Source organism: Acipenser ruthenus, chromosome 25, assembly GCF_902713425.1.
Source record: "Acipenser ruthenus chromosome 25, fAciRut3.2 maternal haplotype, whole genome shotgun sequence".
NCBI classification, from domain to species: domain Eukaryota; kingdom Metazoa; phylum Chordata; class Actinopteri; order Acipenseriformes; family Acipenseridae; genus Acipenser; species Acipenser ruthenus.
The window spans coordinates 429838-455000 of NC_081213.1; the positions used below are offsets into that span (position 1 = coordinate 429838).

The 25163-nt window shown below is 51.4% G+C and overlaps 1 protein-coding gene across 1 annotated transcript in view; it reads left to right on the top strand.

Moving 5' to 3' along the window:
- The window catches only part of LOC117414045 (microtubule-actin cross-linking factor 1), a gene marked incomplete in the record, with an annotated part of 147779 nt that overhangs the window by 30053 nt on the left and 92563 nt on the right, over positions 1-25163 (top strand). The window contains 4 exon segments of the mRNA XM_059000381.1: positions 11079-11140; positions 13283-13372; positions 16652-16729; positions 16911-17003. Coding sequence (XP_058856364.1) covers positions 11079-11140; positions 13283-13372; positions 16652-16729; positions 16911-17003 — 323 coding nt within the window.

The window sequence follows — 25163 nt, forward strand, 5'->3', positions numbered from 1 at the left end:
ATCGAAACATGCACGAAATGTAACCCAATGAATGAACGACTGTGTTAAACAGTTCATGTGAGTGCATTGAAAAGTTACAGAGGAGGCATCAGCACCATGTAGAATGAATGACAGCGCTGCTCCATGTCAGTTATACCGGGCCGGCTGTCTGGAGTCGCTCTGCCTTGCAGGATATTTATTTAAAAACCTCCTTTTCAATAGAAATGTTTGGCCTTTTGACGAACACACACAGGCTCGCTCACTCGAACCCTTGTCTACAGCCCTGCTTTCCTTATGAGGATGCTGCGCTGAGTCAGGGGAGTGTCGTATCAGTGGAAGCTGGGGCTTGCAGTAACTTCTCTAACTCTATTGAAGTTTTCTATTTGCACCTTGTTTTATGTTTGCAGGATGTGTTCAAACAGACACACATCAGACTGGCACACATGGGCAGACAGGCAGGCAGACAGACATACAGGCAGACACAGAGAGACACCCGCACTGACACAGGAAGCTCGCTGTGGTTGCGTCTGTGTTCTGTGCAGCCTCTGCGGGAGAGTGATTTTTTAAATTTTTTTTCTAAACGTTTTTTTAATTTATTTATTTTTTATTGCCCTGACGGAGTGGAGCTCTCTGCTAAAAGCTGGGCGCTTGCTTCAGTGGAAAGGAATTCAGAGTCTCAGTGTTTGAGAGACCGAGAGAGAGAGAGGAGACTGAGAGTTTATATCTGCAAAAGCAGCAAGCAAGCGGGCAGGCAGGAAGACAGAGAGAGAGACAGAAATATAAAACAAGAAAATAGAGAGAGAGTTTCTCCAAAGTCAGCTGGCAGATATAGCTAGGGAAGGACTTGTCATTAAAGACGTTGTGAAACTTTTAGATTCGAGAGAGAGAGAGAGGGAACTTAATACTCGGTACAGCTTGTCATGCCATTAAAGACCTTGTGGCTTTGAGAGAGAGAGAGATGGACTTCTTTGACCCAGTGGTCCTGGCCCCTCTGCTGGTCATCGCTGGACACTGCCTCACGGTGGTGGGAGTGTGGTATTACCGCAGGCGCCGGACCCCCACACTGGAAGGTAGAGTTTGGTTCTGTGTCTCCTGCCTCCTTCTGTCTGCTTGCTGTTTTCTTTTTTCTCTCCCTCCTCCTTTCTATTCCTCTTTCTTTGATTGTTCTCTCACCTCCTCCCGTCCTCCTCTCTCTCTTCTTCCTTCACCCTTTTCTTTCTGTTCCTTATATATTCACCCTATTTTTCTCACTCCTTCACTCTTTGCCTCTAATGCTCTCTCTTCCCCCTCCTTTTTTCTGCCTCCCACTCTCTCTTTCTCCTACCTCCTCCATTCTCTTATCTTGTTATCGCTCTTGTCTGTCTGTCTCTCTCTCTCGGTGTCTGTGATTCATATTCATCCTCCCCTTCTCTTTCGGTTCCTCTTTCCCACTCTTTCTCCCCTCTCCCCTCTCTCCTCTCTCCTCTCTCCTCTCTCCTCTCTCCTCTCTCCCTTCTCTCCTCTCTCCCCTCTCCCCTCTCCCTTCTCCCCTCTCCCCTCTCCCCTCTCCTCTCCTCTCTCCCTTCTCTCCTCTCTCCCCTCTCCCCTCTCCCCTCTCCCCTCTCCTCTCTCTCCTCTCACCTCTCCCCTCTCTCCTCTCTCCTCTCCTCTCCCCTCTCTCCCTTCTCCCCTCTCCCCTCTCCCCTCTCCCCTCTCTCCTCTCCTCTCTCCCTTCTCCCCTCTCCCCTCTCCCCTCTCCCCTCTCTCCTCTCTCTCCTCTCTCCTCTCTCCTCTCCCCTCTCTCCTCTCCTCTCTCCTCTCTCCTCTCTCCTCTCTCCTCTCCCCTCTCCTCTCTCCCCTCTCTCCTCTCTCCCTTCTCTCCTCTCCCCTCTCCCCTCCCCTCCTCTCTCCTCTCCCCTCTCCCCTCTCTCCTCTCTCTCCTCTCTCCTCTCCCCTCTCCCCTCCCCTCCTCTCTCCTCTCCCCTCTCTCCTCTCTCCTCTCCCCTCTCTCCTCTCTCCTCTCTCCTCTCCCCTCTCCCCTCTCTCCTCTCTCTCCTCTCTCCTCTCCCCTCTCTCCTCTCTCCCTTCTCTCCTCTCCCCTCTCCCCTCCCCTCCTCTCTCAACTCCATGTTCTGTGCAATCTAAATAACGTGTGCTTGAGGTCAGTGATGAGGGAATGGCTTGATCAGATCAAAGTCTTCATTAGCTCTGTGTGTTGGTATGTTTCTTGAATAATGCAGGTATTGCTTTGCACCAGCGATGTCGCAGCTTGGTGCGTAACTTTTTGAAACAATCGGTGATGGTGAAAGCTGGAACATTGTGAATCGTAACGCCATCGTGTGAACAGTTCTGAAGACATGGATAACTCCGTGAAGTGTGTGCGTTCGTTTCTTTCAATGGAAACATGATTTCAGAGCTGTAACGGTGTGGTGAATGGGTGACACTGCTGTGCAATAGGAGTCTTATTACACCCCAGGGCCTGCAGTTACAGGGGGTTGTAATCCTCCACTCCCCTGTAGAATACCGTGTTGAATTCTTGTTGAAACGCTTGTCAAAGAAGTCAGACTTTGGAAATTCCAGAGTGAAAAGCCCCAAATCATTTATTTTAATTTCCACTAGGGGGACTTCCCCTCTCTGCGTGTTGAGGGATGCAGGCTGCTTGATCTTCACAAGGTTTATTCCACTGTACAGAGAAATCATGTGGTTTATTTAATAACACCGAGGGAGGGGGAGGAGGAGAGGGGAGGGGTGAGGCTGGCACTGATAGCACTGGAATAGAATAGAATGGCAGTCACAGCATTGCAGAATTCAATTAAGAGAGACAGAGGAACAGGAGAGCGATACTGAGAGGAGAGAGGGCTTGATAGACGCACACACAGAGAGGGAGGGAAGGAGAGAGAGAGATAGAGAGAGACTGTAGTATATACCGGTAACCCTGCTGCACTGCTGGGTAGAAGTTCTGTGCAGTAACAAGTGGATTGCACAGATTAGCCTGGGAGAGGGAGGAGGAGGGGGAGGAGATAAGCGCCCTCTGTCAGTTGAAGACCCTTCGCTAAGCCCTGTCTGTATTTATAGCTCTGCAGACGGTCAAGGGGTGATTACAAACCGTCACAACATGCAAGAAAGAAACAGCAGAGAGAGAGAGAGAGAGAAACAACAAGGGAAAGAACGAGAGCGATAGAGGGGAAAGAAAGGACTTGATGTTCGATTGTTTGTTGGAGGAATCCTGCACAGCTCTGCTGGAGAAGAACAAGAAGAAACAACTCCTTTAAAAGAGAGAAAAAGGAAACCACAAACTGATCAGCAGCAAGCTGTGTGCGTGCGTGCGTGCGTGCGTGTGTGTGTGTGTCTGTCAGCTCAACGCAGAGCAGATCTGTTTTGTGTTTTTGTAAAGATTATCCTCGTCTGACTGTGAGAGAGACGCAGGAAAGAACGAGACAAGAACCAGGATCTACAAACTAGCTGGTGGACCTGCTGGAACAAACTGAGAGGAAGAGAGGAGGAAGAGAGGAGGAAGGAGAGAGGAAGTTCTGTAGAGAGAGAGAGGGGGGGGGGGGTTACAGTAAGGGGTGTGAAGTTGTCAGTCCATTTGAGTGTCTTCATGTTGACAAACCTTTTTAAACTCGAGACAGGGGAAGGGAGATGTCTTGAATAACATGATTTACTGCACTTTTCAAAAAGCTGCCCAAGAGAATCTGTACGTTCTGGAATCAGAATTAATAGGAAGCAATCGAGGCACTTTTTCTTAGAAGCACGTTTGTAGATTTTTCTGGAAATCGCAGTGTAGCATTTATCTGGGTCAAACACAGAGAGGGAGAGAGAGGTTCTCTTCCAATTCCTAATTAGCAGAGGAGAGAGAGAGAGCAAGGGACTTGCTGTTAATGCTTCATCAGTGCAGCCTGTTTTGTTTTTGTCCGGCTTTGATTGAGAAGGGTGAAGGGCGTGAGGTTGTGCCTCAGTATCACAGTGCTGTCCCAGTTTCAGCTGTGTCCCTCCAGTCCGTTCGGCTTCCTCCTCTCTCTGTCTCTCCTCCTCTGTGTCCCAGGGCAGTGACACACCTCCTTCTCCTCGCTCACCTTACTCTCTGAAAACATCTCCCGACTTGTTTAGACGTCTAATCATTTCTGTGGAGAGAGAGAGCGCTGACAGGGAGGCAGAAACACGACAAACTGCCTTTTTAAAATATTTCTTATCAGTTTTCAATATGAAGTGAAGTGGATTACTGGAACTGGAGGAAAAGCTTTTGAACTGCAGTGTTTAAGAGATGGCCATTATTATTCTCTTGGTTTGCAAGGAAGCAGTAATTCTCAACAGAAAAGCCCAAACTGAACGCTAACAGACGCGATGCATTCAGGAGAGCGCTGGATGGGATCTAGTGTAAAGTCTGGATTGGTGGCTCAGCAGCTTTGCAGACGTGTGGGTTCAGTTGCACGGAGATTGCCTGGGCAGGTGAGGGGGCTGTGTGTGACACCACTACCTGAGACAGGTACTCGCCTGCGCTTGCTTTTACAGCAGAGCTGTGCACGGAAACTTCTCCCAGCTTTTTACTGAGCGAGTTGAACTCTTGAAAGTTTTTGGGGCTTTTTAAAAACCTTCAATTTAAGAAAAAATAAAAAACCCACACAGCTGCTGTTTATTCTGGGGCAGCGTTTTATTTTATTTTTGTAACGTCAAAAACATTTTCAGAAACTGTTGCTGCCGTGTGACTGATGACACCGTCTCTTTAAAAAACAGCACCGTGGAGTGATAGTTTCACAGTCGTCGTTCTCTCCAGCTGGAACCGTCTCGCGAAACTCCTAACTCTTTCTATTTTTGTCTTAGAGATAAATCTTCTATTTAAAAACAAACAAACAAACCAAAAAAAAACGAAAACTGAAATCTTTATTTTATTGAATTATTTAAGCATTTATATATCGCACCAGCCTGACCTTTTTTTGTTGCATCAGAAAGCAAAATAAGAGTCCCAGATAAACTTTTTTGACTCCCTTAATCCTGGAAGTTGACAAAAGCGGAGCTGCTGGAGAACAGAACAGAACAGAACAGAAACCTGCTGCTGATCTCCACCCTGCAGCAAACCCACAGCACAGCGCAGCACAGCACAGCACAGCACAGCGCAGCAGAGCACAGCGCAGCCAGACAGCACAGCACAGCACAACACAGCACAGCACAGCACAGCACAGTGCAGCACAGCACAGCACAACACAGCACAGCACAGCACAGCGCAGCACAGCACAACACAGCACAGTGCAGCACAGCACAGCCAGGCAGCCACAGCACAGCGCAGCACAGTGCAGCACAGCCAGGCAGCCACAGCACAGCGCAGCAGAGCACAGCACAGCACAGCCAGACAGCACAGCACAGCACAACACAGCACAGCACAGCACAGCGCAGCACAGCACAACACAGCACAGTGCAGCACAGCACAGCCAGGCAGCCACAGCGCAGCACAGTGCAGCGCAGCACAGCCAGGCAGCCACAGCACAGCGCAGCACAGCGCAGCAGAGCACAGCACAGCACAGCACAGCACAGCGCAGCACAGCACAGCACAGCACAGCCAGACAGCACAGCACAACACAGCACAGTGCAGCACAGCACAGCCAGGCAGCCACAGCACAGCGCAGCACAGCGCAGCAGAGCACAGCACAGCACAGCACAGCACAGCCAGACAGCACAGCACAACACAGCACAGTGCAGCACAGCACAGCACAGCACAGCACAGTGCAGCACAGCACAGCCAGGCAGCCCCAGCACAGCACAGCACAGCACAGCACAGCGCTTTATATCTGCTGTGTGTTCAACCCGAATCCTCACCTAGCAGTGTGCTCAAGTCATTCACAAACGCACGCTGGAGAAGCTACTGTGTTTGGTGATGTGGACAGTGTTTGGTGATGTGGACAGTGTTTGGTGATGTGGACAGTGTTTGGTGATGTCTTTAGAGATGTCGGATGTTTGCAGGGCTGCTAACACTCTGACGTTCTGCAGTTAAGACACCCAGGACTGTGTGTGCTTGACAGTGGGTGGGAGGAACCAGCAGCCTTCCCTTTTCACTTCCGAATCGGGGAGGGGCCGACTCTGACAGACAAACCCCTCCTCCGAAACACACATTGGACTGGCAGCTCTGAGAGTGTGCAGCCGAACTCGGGTTTGAAATAGCAACCCTGAGAGAGAGGGGAGGAAGAGAGGGGGAGGAAGAGAGAGGGGTTCGTTGCCGCTGCTGGTTCTGCGAGCCCCTGAGACTCTGCTTCTCTCGCGATCATTTCACCCTCCTGCTACTCTTCTTCCTTGGAGGAGCTTTGTAAGACAGAACAGAGACGAAGGCAGGAAGGAAGACAGGCAGGCAACCAGCTAGCTATCTTGCTGAATGAAGGATGTGGCAAGCGTATCGCAGCAAAGCTGGTTTGAAAGTACACCTGGTCACGCAAATGTGCTGCTTGGGTTAGTATCTCAGAGTGTGCGTGTGGGGGGTGGGGGGGTGGGGATAATGTGAAGGGGACTTTACACATGCGTTCTCTCTCTCTCTCTCTCTTTCTCTCTCTCTCTCTCTCTCTCTCTCTCTCTCTCTCTCTCTATTTTTATGTTTTACAACCTGCCGTTTTACGATATTTATTTTAAAACACACACACCATCTCACACTAAAACACATACTTTTACACACACACACACACAAAGCTATAAACACACATTTTCAGCCACAACACCACATACACGAGAACAACTTGACACACACACACACACCACACTATCACACAGTCTTACACACACACTCTCACTATTATACTAAAACACACAGACCCCCCCTCACCCTCGCTCTCCTCCCCCTCGCTCTCCCGACACACAGACCTCCCCCCCCCCCTCCCCCTCCCCCTCCCCCTCCCCCTCACTCTCCTGACACACAGACCCCCCCCCCCCTCGCTCTCCTGACACACATGCTGTGTGTAGCCCGGGGTCTGAACCACATACCGTACCTGTTGGGACGCAGGATGGCTTCGGACGCGCTCTTCAATCCCCTGCAGGCCTCCTCTCTCTGCTTCATAAGGAGATTGCTCGGTGTATCAGAGGCACTTCTTGTGGTTGCGTTTTCAAAGAGCTTCTTTGTGTTTATTATATAAGACAGCAAAAAGAACGCTGCTGCACTGTAATAAATACAAACAGCAGTATGACTTTGAAACCTGAAGAGCTAAGTGTTCAGTGCTGTGGAGGGCGTGCAGGTGTCAGTGTGGATGCGTTCTCTCAGTGCTGTGGAGGGCGTGCGGGTGTCAGTGTGGATTCATTCTCTCAGTGCTGTGGAGGGCGTGCAGGTGTCAGTGTGGATTCGTTCTCTCGGTGCTGTGGAGGGCGTGCGGGTGTCAGTGTGGATTCGTTCTCTCAGTGCTGTGGAGGGCGTGCAGGTGTCAGTGTGGATGCGTTCTCTCGGTGCTGTGGAGGGCGTGCAGGTGTCAGTGTGGATTCGTTCTCTCGGTGCTGTGGAGGGCGTGCAGGTGTCAGTGTGGATTCATTCTCTCGGTGCTGTGGAGGGCGTGCAGGTGTCAGTGTGGATTCATTCTCTCAGTGCTGTGGAGGGCGTGCGGGTGTCAGTGTGGATTCGTTCTCTCAGTGCTGTGGAGGGCGTGCGGGTGTCAGTGTGGATTCGTTCTCTCAGTGCTGTGGAGGGCGTGCGGGTGTCAGTGTGGATTCGTTCTCTCAGTGCTGTGGAGGGCGTGCAGGTGTCAGTGTGGATTCGTTCTCTCAGTGCTGTGGAGGGCGTGCAGGTGTCAGTGTGGATGCGTTCTCTCGGTGCTGTGGAGGGCGTGCAGGTGTCAGTGTGGATTCATTCTCTCAGTGCTGTGGAGGGCGTGCGGGTGTCAGTGTGGATTCGTTCTCTCAGTGCTGTGGAGGGCGTGCAGGTGTCAGTGTGGATTCGTTCTCTCAGTGCTGTGGAGGGCGTGCAGGTGTCAGTGTGGATGCGTTCTCTCGGTGCTGTGGAGGGCGTGCAGGTGTCAGTGTGGATTCGTTCTCTCGGTGCTGTGGAGGGCGTGCGGGTGTCAGTGTGGATTCGTTCTCTCAGTGCTGTGGAGGGCGTGCAGGTGTCAGTGTGGATGCGTTCTCTCAGTGCTGTGGAGGGCGTGCAGGTGTCAGTGTGGATGCGTTCTCTCAGTGCTGTGGAGGGCGTGCGGGTGTCAGTGTGGATTCGTTCTCTCAGTGCTGTGGAGGGCGTGCAGGTGTCAGTGTGGATGCGTTCTCTCGGTGCTGTGGAGGGCGTGCAGGTGTCAGTGTGGATTCGTTCTCTCGGTGCTGTGGAGGGCGTGCAGGTGTCAGTGTGGATTCATTCTCTCAGTGCTGTGGAGGGCGTGCGGGTGTCAGTGTGGATTCGTTCTCTCAGTGCTGTGGAGGGCGTGCGGGTGTCAGTGTGGATTCGTTCTCTCAGTGCTGTGGAGGGCGTGCAGGTGTCAGTGTGGATTCGTTCTCTCAGTGCTGTGGAGGGCGTGCAGGTGTCAGTGTGGATTCGTTCTCTCGGTGCTGTGGAGGGCGTGCAGGTGTCAGTGTGGATTCGTTCTCTCGGTGCTGTGGAGGGCGTGCGGGTGTCAGTGTGGATTCGTTCTCTCAGTGCTGTGGAGGGCGTGCGGGTGTCAGTGTGGATTCGTTCTCTCAGTGCTGTGGAGGGCGTGCGGGTGTCAGTGTGGATTCGTTCTCTCAGTGCTGTGGAGGGCGTGCAGGTGTCAGTGTGGATTCGTTCTCTCAGTGCTGTGGAGGGCGTGCAGGTGTCAGTGTGGATGCGTTCTCTCGGTGCTGTGGAGGGCGTGCAGGTGTCAGTGTGGATTCATTCTCTCAGTGCTGTGGAGGGCGTGCGGGTGTCAGTGTGGATTCGTTCTCTCAGTGCTGTGGAGGGCGTGCAGGTGTCAGTGTGGATTCGTTCTCTCAGTGCTGTGGAGGGCGTGCAGGTGTCAGTGTGGATGCGTTCTCTCGGTGCTGTGGAGGGCGTGCAGGTGTCAGTGTGGATTCGTTCTCTCGGTGCTGTGGAGGGCGTGCGGGTGTCAGTGTGGATTCGTTCTCTCAGTGCTGTGGAGGGCGTGCGGGTGTCAGTGTGGATGCGTTCTCTCAGTGCTGTGGAGGGCGTGCAGGTGTCAGTGTGGATGCGTTCTCTCAGTGCTGTGGAGGGCGTGCGGGTGTCAGTGTGGATTCGTTCTCTCAGTGCTGTGGAGGGCGTGCAGGTGTCAGTGTGGATGCGTTCTCTCGGTGCTGTGGAGGGCGTGCAGGTGTCAGTGTGGATTCGTTCTCTCGGTGCTGTGGAGGGCGTGCAGGTGTCAGTGTGGATTCATTCTCTCAGTGCTGTGGAGGGCGTGCGGGTGTCAGTGTGGATTCGTTCTCTCAGTGCTGTGGAGGGCGTGCGGGTGTCAGTGTGGATTCGTTCTCTCAGTGCTGTGGAGGGCGTGCGGGTGTCAGTGTGGATTCGTTCTCTCAGTGCTGTGGAGGGCGTGCAGGTGTCAGTGTGGATTCGTTCTCTCAGTGCTGTGGAGGGCGTGCAGGTGTCAGTGTGGATTCGTTCTCTCGGTGCTGTGGAGGGCGTGCAGGTGTCAGTGTGGATTCGTTCTCTCGGTGCTGTGGAGGGCGTGCGGGTGTCAGTGTGGATTCGTTCTCTCGGTGCTGTGGAGGGCGTGCGGGTGTCAGTGTGGATTCATTCTCTCGGTGCTGTGGAGGGCGTGCGGGTGTCAGTGTGGATTCGTTCTCTCAGTGCTGTGGAGGGCGTGCAGGTGTCAGTGTGGATTCGTTCTCTCAGTGCTGTGGAGGGCGTGCAGGTGTCAGTGTGGATTCGTTCTCTCAGTGCTGTGGAGGGCGTGCAGGTGTCAGTGTGGATTCGTTCTCTCGGTGCTGTGGAGGGCGTGCAGGTGTCAGTGTGGATTCGTTCTCTCGGTGCTGTGGAGGGCGTGCAGGTGTCAGTGTGGATTCGTTCTCTCGGTGCTGTGGAGGGCGTGCAGGTGTCAGTGTGGATTCGTTCTCTCAGTGCTGTGGAGGGCGTGCAGGTGTCAGTGTGGATGCATTCTCTCAGTGCTGTGGAGGGCGTGCAGGTGTCAGTGTGGATGCATTCTCTCAGTGCTGTGGAGGGCGTGCAGGTGTCAGTGTGGATGCGTTCTCTCGGTGCTGTGGAGGGCGTGCGGGTGTCAGTGTGGATTCATTCTCTCGGTGCTGTGGAGGGCGTGCAGGTGTCAGTGTGGATGCGTTCTCTCGGTGCTGTGGAGGGCGTGCGGGTGTCAGTGTGGATTCATTCTCTCGGTGCTGTGGAGGGCTGTTCACTCGAGTCATTAGAAATGAACTCCTCTCCCCAGCAGCGCTTCACGCTGTGTGTCCTGCTGGCCTGGCCCTGGTTTAGGAGCTTGTTCGGCTCTGAACAGGATGTGATAGAGACCGCAAGATGGTTTCCATGACAACGGCCCAAACAAACACAGCACTTTCCTGCAGTGATAAGGAGAAGCTATTTCAAGAAAGCCTTCTCATTTCTGGAGTGCTGACTCATGCACAGGGGCGCTGAGTTTCACAGAACAAAACCAAGCGCACATGCAGGCCTCTGCCAGATCATTTGCCGCGCTTGAGGTTGAATATCTGAAGAGTCCTAGATGGGAGCTGGAGCATTTCACAGCACAGGATTGCATCACACACTTTGAGTGTTGTGTGACGCACCGCTGCCCCCTGTCGGTGAGATGAGGTTAAGCTCTCTGATCACAGACGCAGGCGGGCTCTTCTGCGTTGTGGTTCAGACGCTCGCTCGGGGTGTGGGGTGGCGGGTTCGAGCCCAGCCTCCGCTCTGTTACACACAGATTTGTGTTTGGAGTCCTGGGGGATCCCCAGTGCTGTAAAACGCTCGAAAATAAAAGCCAGCTGTGGTTTATCCTGACAGCGTGTAGGCAGATCTAATCAAGTTAGTATATCAATATATCTGCTCAAGCAAACTTCTCAATTTCCCTACCAGGAACGGACCTTTGATAACTGAGTTTAATTAGTGAATGTTCAAATGGATTAATGCACTAAACAACTCTCTCTCTCTCTCTCTCTCTCTCTCTCTCTGCCCTCTCTCTCCTCTCCTCCTCTCCCCTCCCCTCTCTTCTCCTCTCTCCTCTCCTCTCTCCTCTCCTCTCTCCTCTCCTCAGATGAGCGTGATCGAGTCCAGAAGAAAACCTTCACGAAATGGGTGAACAAGCACCTGATCAAGGTGAGAGTCCTGCTGCTGTGACTGGCTTCCCATAACACAAGTGATAAGTGAGCTCGCATCGAACACACATCATGAAAGGGAGGCCAGTGTGTGAAGGACACACCTTCATTTTAGTGCACAGAAAACTGTGTTCCTGTTTATGTAACGCAGTGTGGTACAAATGACATGCATGCATTCAATACACACACACGCGCACGCACACACACACACACACACACACACACACACACACACACACACACACACACACACGTATTGTTCTGAAGCAGCAATAAGGATGTCACTGTTTATCTGCAGCAAACATCCTGCTGGGTGGAGTGGAGGTCAGCGAGACAGAGCCGAGCTGGGAGCTTTGTATTAGGGATTGCGTGTGTGTGCTTGTGCGTGTGCTTGTGCGTGTGCGTGTGCGTGTGCAGAGACATTCAAACGACTGTGTTTTCAGAGAATCCTGGAAGTCTTCTAGACTGCAGCCTCCAGGCCCCCCTCCCCTCCCCTCCCCTCCCCTCCTCCCTTGTCTGGTTCACTGTAGTCTCCGGGTGGCAGGCTGGCTCATGTGGTATTTCTGTTGGGGCACTGTGAGGAACGCCTGCTTGAAATCTCTCACCCCCGTTGTTCGTGTCACTGCTTCACTCCGGCACGCAGAGGGGACAGTCTCACCAGGCTGCGTTCTGTGGTGGGGAGCTCCCTCTGGTGGTCACAGGCAGCAGCGCGGTGGAAGCAGGTTGCGTGAGAGCCTGCAGGTTTTTGCATCACTGAACTGCATGGTGTCAAATGTATACTTTTACATGGAACAGCGAAACGTGTGTCCAGTTTGGAGTGTCGTTTTATTTCGTTTTACACTCCTCCTAAAGCCTGTCTGGCTTGGAACAGCAGTAAGGATAGTTTACCCACTTCTAAGTTTTTTTTCGACTTCTGTTCACCACTGTGTTCGACAGCTCTGTCGTAGCCAGTTCACTCACGCTGTCGAGGGCACAGACTGGTCTGCAGGGTGTGGTCTGCACACACAGACTGGTATGCAGGGTATGGTCTGCACACACAGACTGGTATGCAGGGTATGGTCTGCACACAGAAATACGGCTATCAGAGTGAAAGGAAGACAATAAAACAGGCAGCTTAAATATAACGGGGAACAAATGGCACGCGGCAGGTTACTTGAGACCCCAACTGTTAACCCCCCCCCCCTCCGACACAGACACTTGTGTGTGCTGTGAGTGAGGAGCAGTGCTGAATAACAGATGGAATTGCAGATACCCGATACACACCAGCAGTAAGAGAACCCCCCTCCCCCGCGCTGGCAGCTGTAAGGCAGGGCTTGGGGGTGAGACTGAAAGGCTTCATTGTGAAGTATCTTCAGATCTTCCTCTGTATTATTAGGAGTATCGAGTCTCCAGAGCTCACAGTGATCCCGGTTTCTATCTGTTTGTCAAACCATCTCCGTGTGCTTTTGACATGTCTGTCTCGAATGTCCTGCCTGCCTCTGTGTCTCCCTGACTCTCTCTCTGCCTCTCTCCCTGCCTCTCTGTCTCCCTGCCTCTCTCCCTGCCTCTCTGTCTCCCTGACTCTCTCCCTGCCTCTCTGTCTCCCTGACTCTCTCCCTGCCTCTCTGTCTCCCTGACTCTCTCCCTGCCTCTGTGTCTCCCTGACTCTCTCTGCCTCTCTCCCTCTCTCCCTGCCTCTCTGTCTCCCTGACTCTCTCTCTGCCTCTCTCCCTGCCTCCCTGCACATGTGTACACAGCAAGCATGTGGGAGGGCGGGCTGAGACCAAAACAGAGAGCTGTTATTGAGTAATCAAAGGTGTGTGTGTGTGTGTGTGTGTGTGTGTGTGTGTGTGTGTGTGTGTGTGTGAAGACACTCAGAGACTTCTAGTGGAAACGTTTGCCATTGAATTTTAGTTTCTTAGTGTTTGTAAACTTGCATGTTTCCCAGGTTGATAGTGAGCAGGGCTGGAACCTGGTTGTGTGAGTGATGTATGGAGATCTGATTGATTTTCAATCTTCTTATCTGGAGCTTGTCCCCTGTGATTCTCATTATATTCGGGACTCCTCTTCATCGCGGTGATGGTAAGAGGACCGAGGCTGATGGTTTGCTGTGGTCTGCTCCCCTGTAACACCCCTCTCTCTCTCTCCTCTCTCTCCCCTGCAGGTCCGCAAACACATCGCAGATCTGTACGAGGACCTGAGGGACGGACACAACCTGATCTCACTGCTGGAGGTGCTGTCTGGAGTCACACTGGTGAGAGAGAGAGAGACTCCCTGAGACGAACACACACACACCACAAACACACACACACCACACACACCACACACACCACCCACCCACACACACACACACACACACACACACACACACACACACACACACACACACACACACACCACACACACCACACACACCACACACCACACACCACACACACACACACATCACAGATCTGTACGAGGACCTGAGCGTATGTATAATACAGACACACACATTTATTTATATGTCTGTATAAACACATACGCATGTGTAAGATATCCAGAATGTATTTGTAAATATGTTGCACAGAGCGTCCCGGGCTCCCTGTGTGTAGTTCTGGTTCTGGTTCAGGATTGCTTTCTGCGCAGTTCAGTTTTGTTATTTTATGCTTATTGTACTCCACTCCTGTTGATTCTTATCATTTCGGTTTATTTTTTTCTTTGCTTTCATGTATGTATACCCCCCCCATCTTCTCTCTCTCTCTCTCTCTGTGTGTGTGTGTGTGTGTGTGTGTGTGTGTGTGTGTGTGTGTGTGTGTGTGTTATCCTCCCCCGTCTCTCTCGGTGTGTGTCTCTGTCTCTGTCTCTGTGTTTGTGGTGTCCTCCCCCATCTCTGTCTGTGTGTGTGGTGTCCTCCCCCCGTCTCGTCCCGTTAGCAGAGGGACCACTCGTCTCTGCGCAGAGTGTGTCTCGCCCGGGCTGTCCCTCTGATCTGGGACAGCAGTGAAGACAATGAGGACAGTGAGGACAGCAAGGGAGTACGTCCCCAAATCACTGCATGCAAACTGGGGGGGGCTGGACTAACACACAGGGGCCTGAATAAGACTCCCATTACATCTCCACACTGAGTGAGGCTTTCCAGGGTTTACCACCCCAGTGAAAGCATGTGGCCAGAGTCTCTCTGGAGGGATCTCACACACAAGCTCCAGGGTCTCACTGGAGGGATCTCACACACGAGCTTCAGGGTCTCTCTGGAGGGATCTCACACACGAGCTTCAGGGTCTCTCTGGAGGGATCTCACACACGAGCTTCAGGGTCTCTCTGGAGGGATCTCACACACGAGCTTCAGGGTCTCTCTGGAGGGATCTCACACACGAGCTTCAGGGTCTCTCTGGAGGGATCTCACACACGAGCTTCAGGGTCTCTGGAGGGATCTCACACACGAGCTTCAGGGTCTCTCTGGAGGGATCTCACACACGAGCTTCAGGGTCTCTGGAGGGATCTCACACACGAGCTTCAGGGTCTCTCTGGAGGGATCTCACACACGAGCTTCAGGGTCTCTCTGGAGGGATCTCACACACGAGCTTCAGGGTCTCTGGAGGGATCTTACACACGAGCTTCAGGGTCTCTGGAGGGATCTCACACACGAGCTTCAGGGTCTCTCTGGAGGGATCTCACACACGAGCTTCAGGGTCTCTCTGGAGGGATCTCACACACGAGCTTCAGGGTCTCTGGAGGGATCTTACACACGAGCTTCAGGGTCTCTCTGGAGGGATCTCACACACGAGCTTCAGGGTCTCTCTGGAGGGATCTCACACACGAGCTTCAGGGTCTCTCTGGAGGGATCTCACACACGAGCTTCAGGGTCTCTGGAGGGATCTTACACACGAGCTTCAGGGTCTCTCTGGAGGGATCTCACACACGAGCTTCAGGGTCTCTCTGGAGGGATCTCACACACGAGCTTCAGGGTCTCTCTGGAGGGATCTCACACACGAGCTTCATTAGCCCAGCCGTGTGAGCCACACGCTCGGGTATTGCACACAGCCGTAGCCGAGTCTTGTGATTATTATTAGAATCACAGGAAGTCCTTGTCACGGCTGCATCACAGTTCCAGGACTTCCTGTTATCCTGTGTGTGCTGACGTCATCCCCTGCAGCGGCATCGTTCTCATGGTATAAAATCGGACAGGCTTTTCTATTCTGTGTATTGGCAGCTCCAGAGAGCAGTGTTGGTCTCTGTGATTTCTGATCGTTCTCATGGTATAAAATCGGACAGGCTTTTCTATTCTGTGTATTGGCAGCTCCAGAGAGCAGTGTTGGTCTCTGTGATTTCTGATCGTTCTCATGGTATAAAATCGGACAGGCTTTTCTATTCTGTGTATTGGCAGCTCCAGAGAGCAGTGTTGGTCTCTGTGATTTCTGATCGTTCTCATGGTATAAAATCGGACAGGCTTTTCTATTCTGTGTATTGGCAGCTCCAGAGAGCAGTGTTGGTCTCTGTGATTTCTGATCGTTCTCATGGTATAAAATCGGACAGGCTTTTCTATTCTGTGTATTGGCAGCTCCAGAGAGCAGTGTTGGTCTCTGTGATTTCTGATCGTTCTCATGGTATAAAATCGGACAGGCTTTTCTATTCTGTGTATTGGCAGCTCCAGAGAGCAGTGTTGGTCTCTGTGATTTCTGATCGTTCTCATGGTATAAAATCGGACAGGCTTTTCTATTCTGTGTATTGGCAGCTCCAGAGAGCAGTGTTGGTCTCTGTGATTTCTGATCGTTCTCATGGTATAAAATCGGACAGGCTTTTCTATTCTGTGTATTGGCAGCTCCAGAGAGCAGTGTTGGTTTCTGTTCGTACGCGGGGTGTCTTCATATAAATATGGCTGCAGCTTCGCCTCGTGTTTCTCGCCCCCCCAAACTGCACAGGATGTCACCTCAGATACAGACAGAGATGCTCTGCTCTGCCGTGAATTCTCCCATAAAACCTGGAATGTGTTGGAATGGGAGTCTCATGTGGATCCCTGCAGTGCAGTTTGAAAAACATCGGAGACACACTAGCACTGTCTCTGTGTGTGTGCACTAGCACAGTCTCGGTGTGTGTGTGTGCGTGTGCACTAGCATGGTCCCTGTGTGTGTGTGTGTGTGTTTTTATTCACACAAGAGAGTGACGACTAACCGTGAATGCTGAATAACTCATCAGTGCACGCGTGTGATTTTATGTTGAATATAATTCAACAATTCTTAATCACTATTTTAGTTTGACGGCACTAAAGAGCTGAGAATGGATTGTTTAGTGAAGTGCTTATTATTATTATTATTATTATTATTATTATTATTATTATTATTATTATTATTGTTATTATTATGATTAGGTGCAGTGTAATGAGCGCGCTGCAGAGCTGAGGGTGGGGTGTTTAGACTTGTGTTTCATTCCTCCTAACTGAACAGTTTGCTTTTGACACTCTGTCTGTCTGATTCATCACAGCTCTCAGATTTGGGGATGAATGAAGGAATGTCATCCCTGTTCATTATGGGATTTTGTTTTTTCCCCTCCCCAGCCTCGGGAGAAAGGCAGGATGCGTTTCCATCGGTTACAGAACGTTCAGATCGCCCTGGACTTCCTGAAGCAGAGACAGGTATGACAGGATACTGCCGTGCTTCTCTCAGCCTGGTGCGGGGCAGCGTGCTTTCTGAACACTTTATAAAAGTATATTTGCCACAGTTTCCCCTGCATTGCCATGTTTAATAATATCCTTTGCAAACCTTGCTGCTGTTTACAATGCTTAAAGAAACTCCCCTGCATGTTAACGTTGGCAGGTGAAGCTGGTGAATATCCGAAATGATGACATCACAGACGGGAATCCCAAACTCACCCTGGGCCTGATCTGGACCATCATCCTGCACTTCCAGGTAAGGAGCGCCGGGAACATCGCTGGCGTGCGTGCGTGTTCCACGGAATATCCACGAACAGGACACTGAGGAAGGCGTCCCATCAAGGGATTGCTGTTGAAGTGATAAGGTTTCGTTTCATGTTCTCTACACCAGTCCTGGCCTACCTGGTGCTGCTTCTGGGTACGGCAGCCTAAGATTAGTGTGATCAGACTCTGTGAAACCAGCCTGGTGTCGTGCTGTTTTATGATCCCCTGCTGATTTTGAGTTCTCATCATAATTCTGTAAATATCTCGCGGGATGTTGCTGGGTTAAGGCTGCAGTCTTTTGTGTTATTTTAAGAACACGTTTTCCTCAGCAGCGAGATTAATTTATTCATTGATTTTGTTTTGAGGTGGGATCTGTCGGGGGTACGCATGCAGTAGTTCTGCAGCAGGAGGTGCGTTTCTGTTCAGTGCTGTGCTTGGGGGCTCTCCCTTTCTCGTGTCTGTGGAGTGTGTCCTGTCTTCTAGAGCTGGCTTAGTGACCTTGTGTCCAGGTGGCTTGACAGCCGTCTGAAATTTTAATTCACTGCAGAAAAGAAAGGAGGGAAGCCTGCGCTGTCTCGATGCACCACTAGGGGGTGCTGCTGCATTGCTAGAGAGGGGGGGCTGCTGGTGAGGCTCGGCTCAGCAAGGACAGAGCCACGCAGGAGGAACAGAAGAACGTTTAGGAGCGAGAGGAGGCTGTTCAGCCCTTCGGTGCTCGCCTGGTTCCTCGTAGCTGATTGTGTCGAGTCTGGTCAGTGAGCCGGCTGCTCTGCCTGTGAAATCACCGCAGGCGCTGTTAACCCCTCGCTGACCTGCCGAGAGCGCCCTGACCTTACAGATGGGATCCCTTTCTTTATTCAGTATCCCTGTTCTTGTGTCAGAGATGCTTTGATTTAATTCTCAATATTTATGTAGAAGTTGCCCAAAGTGAAAGCACAGCAAAAAGTAATAAAGCACAGTGGAAGCATTGTAAAGCACAGAGAGGTCTGGTAAAGCATAGGGAAGCATTGTAAAGCACAGAGAGGTCTGGTAAAGCATAGGGAAGCATTGTAAAGCACAGAGAGGTCTGGTAAAGCATAGGGAAGCATTGTAAAGCACAGAGAGGTCTGGTAAAGCATAGGGAAGCATTGTAAAGCACAGAGAGGTCTGGTAAAGCATAGGGAAGCATTGTAAAGCACAGAGAGGTCTGGTAAAGCATAGGGAAGCATTGTAAAGCACAGAGAGGTCTGGTAAAGCATAGGGAAGCATTGTAAAGCACAGAGAGGTCTGGTAAAGCACAGTGGAAGCATTGTAAAGTACAGAGGTGTCTAGTAAAGCATATGGAAGCATTGTAAAGCACAGAGAGGTCTGGTAAAGCATAGGGAAGCATTGTAAAGCACAGAGAGGTCTGGTAAAGCATAGGGAAGCATTGTAAAGCACAGAGAGGTCTGGTAAAGCATAGGGAAGCATTGTAAAGCACAGAGAGGTCTGGTAAAGCATAGGGAAGCATTGTAAAGTACAGAGGTGTCTGGTAAAGCATATGGAAGCATTGTAAAGCACATAGAGGTCTGGTAAAGCATAGGGAAGCATTGTAAAGCACAGAGAGGTCTGGTAAAGCATAGGGAAGCATTGTAAAGCACAGAGAGGTCTGGTAAAGCATAGGGAAGCATTGTAAAGCACAGAGAGGTCTGGTAAAGCATAGGGAAGCATTGTAAAGCACAGAGAGGTCTGGTAAAGCATAGGGAAGCATTGTAAAACACAGAGAGGTCTGGTAAAGCATAGGGAAGCATTGTAAAGCACAGAGAGGTCTGGTAAAACATAGGGGAGCATTGTAAAGCACAGAGAGGTCTGGTAAAGCATAGGGAAGCATTGTAAAGCACAGAGAGGTATGGTAAAGCATAGGGAAGCATTGTAAAGCACAGAGGTCTGGTAAAGCATAGGGAAGCATTGTAAAACACAGAGAGGTCTGGTAAAGCATAGGGAAGCATTGTGAAGCACACAGAGGAAAAAAAACACTGTTTGTCACGTGAGTGTGTCTGTATGTGACTGTCTGTGTGTGTGTGTGTGTGTCTTTCTCATTGTGTGTCTCTCTCTGTGTGTGTGTCTGTCTCTCTGTGTGTGTGTGTGTGTGTCTCTCGTGTGTGTGTGTGTGTCTCTCTCGTTGTGTGTCTCTGTGTGTGTGTCTCTCGTGTGTGTGTGTGTGTGTGTGTGTGTCTCTCTCGTTGTGTGTCTCTGTGTGTGTGTGTGTGTGTGTGTGTCTCTCTCGTTGTGTTTCTGCGTGGGCTCACCTGTCACGCCTAATGAAATCTTTTGAAGACCTGGCTTTTATAGAAAAGAATGAGATTATCTCTCTCTCTCTCTCGCCCTCTCTTGCTCTCTCTCGCTCTCTCTCTCTCTCTCTCTCGCTCTCTCTCTCGCTCTCTCGCTCTCTCTCTCACTCTCTCACTCTCTCTTGCTCTCGCTCTCGCTCTCTCTCTCGCTCTCTCTCTCTCTCTCGCTCTCTTTCTCTCTCTCGCTCTCTCTCGCTCTCTCTCGCTCTCTCTCGCTCTCTCTCTCTGACACATTCACTCCTAACTTTCTTTTTCTTTCTACCTCCCTCAGTCCTCTTAATTGTTTTCTTTTTTCATCTTCTTTCTGTCTTCTTATCTGTCCATCAATCCAGACTTTTCCTTCCTTCTCTTTTCTATCTCCCCTCTGTCGCTCTGCCTTTTCTCTATCAATCTTTCTCCCTCCATCACCCCACATCTCACTTTACTCTGAATGTGAGACGCTCACTTCATTACCTCATTCGAGAGAGAGAGAGACTGAGGAGAGTGATATATATATATATATAATACAGAACTGTGTATACGTCTACAGAGACAGAGAGAGACTGAGGAGAATGATATATATATATAATACAGAACTGTGTATACGTCTACAGAGACAGAGAGAGGCTGAGGAGAATGATATATATATATAATACAGAACTGTGTATACGTCTACAGAGACAGAGAGCGAATGGGAGCTCAGCAACAGCATCAGGCAGTCTGCCAATCACATCCTGGCCAGCTTTTGGGTCAAGTGTGTGTGAGCAAAGCTGGAGAATAGGAAGGGGGAGGAGAGAGAGAGAGAAGGATGGGGGAGGAGAGCGAGGGAGAGGGAGGGGGAGAGGAGGGAGGACTGTCAGTGGCTTTCTTGATCTGCAGCAGACTGGAGCTGCTCTGTTTTCTGAGAGAGAGAGAGAGATAGAGACGAGACACGCAGGCCTCTGGCACACTCCATCATCTCTGTCTCTCCTCTTCTGCGCTGGATGCTCTTTGATAACGTCTGCTTGAGAAAGGAAGGAGAATGATGCAGCGCTGACTGGAGAGAAAGGGGGACGGATCGGAGCCTGGGCTCTGTCTGTTTTGCAGTTGGCAGCGCTGGAGGAGCAGGGCAGAGCAATGCTCAGAGAGCTGACCTGCACACAGCCTGCAGAAAGAGGAGGAGGCTGTCGGGACTCGGATTAAACAAGATCAAAAAATAAAAAGCAAACGAGCAGAAGAGGAGCAACTCCCTGCATCCCTCTTCCGTTCTTCCACACCAGCCTCCCTCTCTCCTCCCCCCTTTGATTTCTCTCTGTCCTCGATCCTCTCACTTCCCCTCTTCTTCCTCCTCCCCTCTCTCCTCTCCCCTCTCTCTCCTCCTCTCTCCATCACCCCTTCTCTTCTCCCTCCTCTCTCCTCTCCCCTCTCTCTCCTCCTCTCTCCCTCACCCCTTCTCTTCCCCTCCTCTCTCCATCACCCCTTCTCTTCTCCCTCCTCTCTCCCATCACCCCTTCTCTTCCCCTCCTCTCTCCATCACCCCTTCTCTTCTCCCTCCTCTCTCCCATCACCCCTTCTCTTCTCCCTCCTCTCTCCCATCACCCCTTCTCTTCTCCCTCCTCTCTCCCATCACCCCTTCTCTTCTCCCTCCTCTCTCCCATCACCCCTTCTCTTCTCCCTCCTCTCTCCCTCGCTATGGGCAGCTCTCTGGGCTGTGTGAAGGAGCAGAGAGAATCTACAGCAGGAGCCTCGGGTTCCGGGGGTGCTGCTAATATCGGAGGGGTCCCGGGGGGATCCCCACTGTCCCCCAAAAAGAAGAAGCGACGTTTCAGACGCAGACGCAAGCACAAGAGCAAAGGGGCGGCCAGGGGTGACAAAACAGAAACGAGGGGCAACGCAAACAACGACGACGGGAGCGAGACGCGAAACGAGGCGGAACCCTGCAGCCCAGGCGACCCCACCACCAAGAAACTCAACATCGAGGGGTTGCCCCCCAAAACCAGCGGGGTACCCCGTGATTCTCCAATACCAGGGTCCCCCAGAATCGGAACGGCCAGGACAAGCTCAGAGACCAGCAGGCATGTTTCCGATGCAGACAGGGCTGGCATGGGGGGGCCGGGTCATGCTGGCAACATCACCCCTACTGGCGGGAGGCTGTATCGCGTCAGGGAGAGTCTGCAGGCGGTGCTGCAGAGACCCAGGCTCGTCCAATCAGAGCCCGAGGAAGAGGAATCCTTCGAGACAGAGGAATCCCCCACGGCGGAAAAGAACATCGTCCGCATCCGAGAGATCGGGGGGCACTTGTCTGTGGTGCGGACGCTGTACCCCAGGACTGAGAACGATTGGGGTGCAGGGCCGGGGCAGGGAGTGGAGGAGGGGGTTTTCACAGTGGAGCTGGAGAATGGTGGGGGACCGTTTTTGGCAGAGGTGCTGCTGGTGACGGCCACAGAGGATGAGCCTGGGAGCCCGGTGGGAAGTGAGAGAGGACACAGTTTGGCAGGCGGCTCGGAGGAAATTGAAGACTCCTTAATCTCAGATCGGAGACCCGGAGCTGAAACAAAACAAGAGGGTAATACTCCCGCGACGGTGAGAAGTGGGGGTGCCGCCGGGGTCGCCAGCTGTACCCCGGAACTGAGCGACTCCGCAACGGAGATTACAGACTGGGAATCTGAAGATTGGGAAGGAGCGGGAGCCAGCCCCCAGGTGAACACCGCCCTCCCCTCGCCCCTCGCCCCTCGCCCCTCACTCAGCAGCGACCTTGCCGATCTCTCAGGGGCCCCCAAATCCTCGGGGTACTTCAGCGACCTCCCCCTCACCTCCCCGCTGACGGACTCCGAGCTGCTGGACTGGACCCCCTCTCTCGACAGCCCCCTCTCCCCCCACGGAGGGGCGCCTCCTCCAAGGGTCAGTACACAGCCTGGCCACGCTCCACGGAGCTGCTCCTTCACCCTCAGGGAGACGCTCTAGCAGGCAGACAGACAGCAATCCAGCAGACGTGAAGACCTGGAGAAAGATCCCGCACTGAATTTATTAAGCTTCTCTTGCTGTTGTAGCTGTTGTAGTTGTAGAGGCTGAAATGTGTCCAGTCATCTCAGCGTTGTTCTTTTGACAAAATGGAAATTACGCTACCTGATTACCCAGGATTATACGAGGGAGGGTGTGTGTGCGTGCGTGCGTGTGTGTGTGTCCTGTCGGGATGGGGGTGGAGGAGGGGATGGGGGTGGGGGTGGAGTTGGGGGTGATGGGTTAAAAACAGCTTTGCCAGTATAAATCTGCTGAAGGCAAAACTGTCCTGAACAGCCCCAAAGATTTCAGAACCGCTTGTGGGCTTGTTTGTGTGTCGCAGACCGAACTAGACTTTTTAAATATAAATTTAGCAGGAAATAGTATTATTATTTTTTTTTTCTTCCATTAAAGTCCCTTGTTGGTGCCTCACAGGAAGCAGATTGTGTTGTGTAATTAGTCCCCTGAGCTTTCTCACAATATCCTCTCTCCTCTCCTCTCCTCTCTCCTCTCCTCTCTCCTCTCTCTCCTCTCCTCTCTTCTCTCCTCTCTCCTCTCTCCTCTCTCCTCTCTCCTCTCTCCTCTTTCCTCTCCTCTCCTCTCTCTCCTCTCTCCTGTCTCCTGTCTCCTCTCTCCTCTCTCCCCTCTCTCTCTCTCCTCTCCTCTCCTCTCTCTCCTCTCTCCTCTCTCCTCTCTCCTCTTTCCTCTCCTCTCCTCTCTCCTGTCTCCTGTCTCCTCTCTCCTCTCTCCCCTCTCTCTCTCTCCTCTCCTCTCTCTCCTCTCTCCTCTCTCCTCTCTCCTCTCTCCTCTCTCCTCTGCTCTCTTTACGCACCTCTCTCTGTCTCTGTGGACCCCAGAGCTAATTGCACTCTATATTTAAATTCATGCATATTGCAGTTAGAGGGATGCTCAACATATTCATGAACAAGATTTCTTACACAGAGACAGCAGAGAACAAACTCTGTCTTTCCATAGAGACGTGCAGCACAGTGTCTGTGTGTGTGTGTGTGTGTGTGTTTCTGTCTGTGTGTGTGTGTGTGTGTGTGTGTTTCTGTCTGTGTGTGTCTGTCTGTGTCTTTCTGTGTGTGTGTGTGTGTGTGTTTGCGTGTCTTTCTGTACAGTATAGGACCAGCGTGTCTGAAGCAGGATAGGATAAGAAATGAAACCACTCACTTTGCTGTTCTGTTTTCATTACAGTTTAATGGGAAATACAGAAACAAGTGGCAGTTAATAAACATAGCCGTTCTGTATTGCTAGATAAAGAGAGAACAGTCTGGACAAAACCAGTGCACTAGTGTTTGAAAGAGGGGACGATCATCTGTTAAGGGCTGCCGAGATGGTTATTAAGTAAGGGGTCCGAGTCGTGGTTATGAGGGTGATACAGAGCAGTGTGTGCGCACGGTGTATGTGCAGCCTGTGTGTGATTCAGAGGCAACGCACCCTTACAAAATAACAGGATTGCACAACCTGATTTCACTGAGCTGCGTCACGCCAATTTAAATGAGCAGCAACAATTCACAGCAGGGCTGCACTGTGACTTGGCTGAGGCCTGTCTTTAGATATTTCTCATGGAGGGACTGTCTCTCTCTCTCGCTCTCTCTCTCGCTCTCTCTCTCGCTCGCTCTCTCGCTCGCTCTCTCACTCTCTCTCTCTCCCTCTCTCTCGCTCTCTCTCAGCGTCTTGCATTCATGAAGGCAGCTGTGTCTCTATATCAGTGCAGTCCTAGCGTTGTGTTCAGTGTAATGAGTAGAGGTGTGTTGTCACTGAGTCTCCAGTAGTTCTGTGTGTGAGTGTGATGTTAGTGGTGGTAATGTGTAGAGGTGTGTTGACACTGAGTCTCCAGTAGTTCTGTGTGTGAGTGTGATGTTAGTGGTGGTAATGTGTAGAGGTGTGTTGTCACTGAGTCTCCAGTAGTTCTGTGTGTGAGTGTGATGTTAGTGGTGGTAATGTGTAGAGGTGTGTTGACACTGAGTCTCCAGTAGTTCTGTGTGTGAGTGTGATGTTAGTGGTGGTAATGTGTAGAGGTGTGTTGACACTGAGTCTCCAGTAGTTCTGTGTGTGAGTGTGATGTTAGTGGTGGTAATGTGTAGAGGTGTGTTGACACGGAGTCTCCAGTAGTTCTGTGTGTGAGTGTGTTGTTAGTGGTGGTAATGTGTAGAGGTGTGTTGACACTGAGTCTCCAGTAGTTCTGTGTGTGAGTGTGATGTTAGTGGTGGTAATGTGTAGAGGTGTGTTGACACTGAGTCTCCAGTAGTTCTGTGTGTGAGTGTGATGTTAGTGGTGGTAATGTGTAGAGGTGTGTTGACACGGAGTCTCCAGTAGTTCTGTGTGTGAGTGTGATGTTAGTGGTGGTAATGTGTAGAGGTGTGTTGACACTGAGTCTCCAGTAGTTCTGTGTGTGAGTGTGATGTTAGTGGTGGTAATGTGTAGAGGTGTGTTGACACTGAGTCTCCAGTAGTTCTGTGTGTGAGTGTGATGTTAGTGGTGGTAATGTGTAGAGGTGTGTTGACACTGAGTCTCCAGTAGTTCTGTGTGTGAGTGTGATGTTAGTGGTGGTAATGTGTAGAGGTGTGTTGTCACTGAGTCTCCAGTAGTTCTGTGTGTGAGTGTGATGTTAGTGGTGGTAATGTGTAGAGGTGTGTTGACACTGAGTCTCCAGTAGTTCTGTGTGTGAGTGTGATGTTAGTGGTGGTAATGTGTAGAGGTGTGTTGACACTGAGTCTCCAGTAGTTCTGTGTGTGAGTGTGATGTTAGTGGTGGTAATGTGTAGAGGTGTGTTGTCACTGAGTCTCCAGTAGTTCTGTGTGTGAGTGTGATGTTAGTGGTGGTAATGTGTAGAGGTGTGTTGACACTGAGTCTCCAGTAGTTCTGTGTGTGAGTGTGAT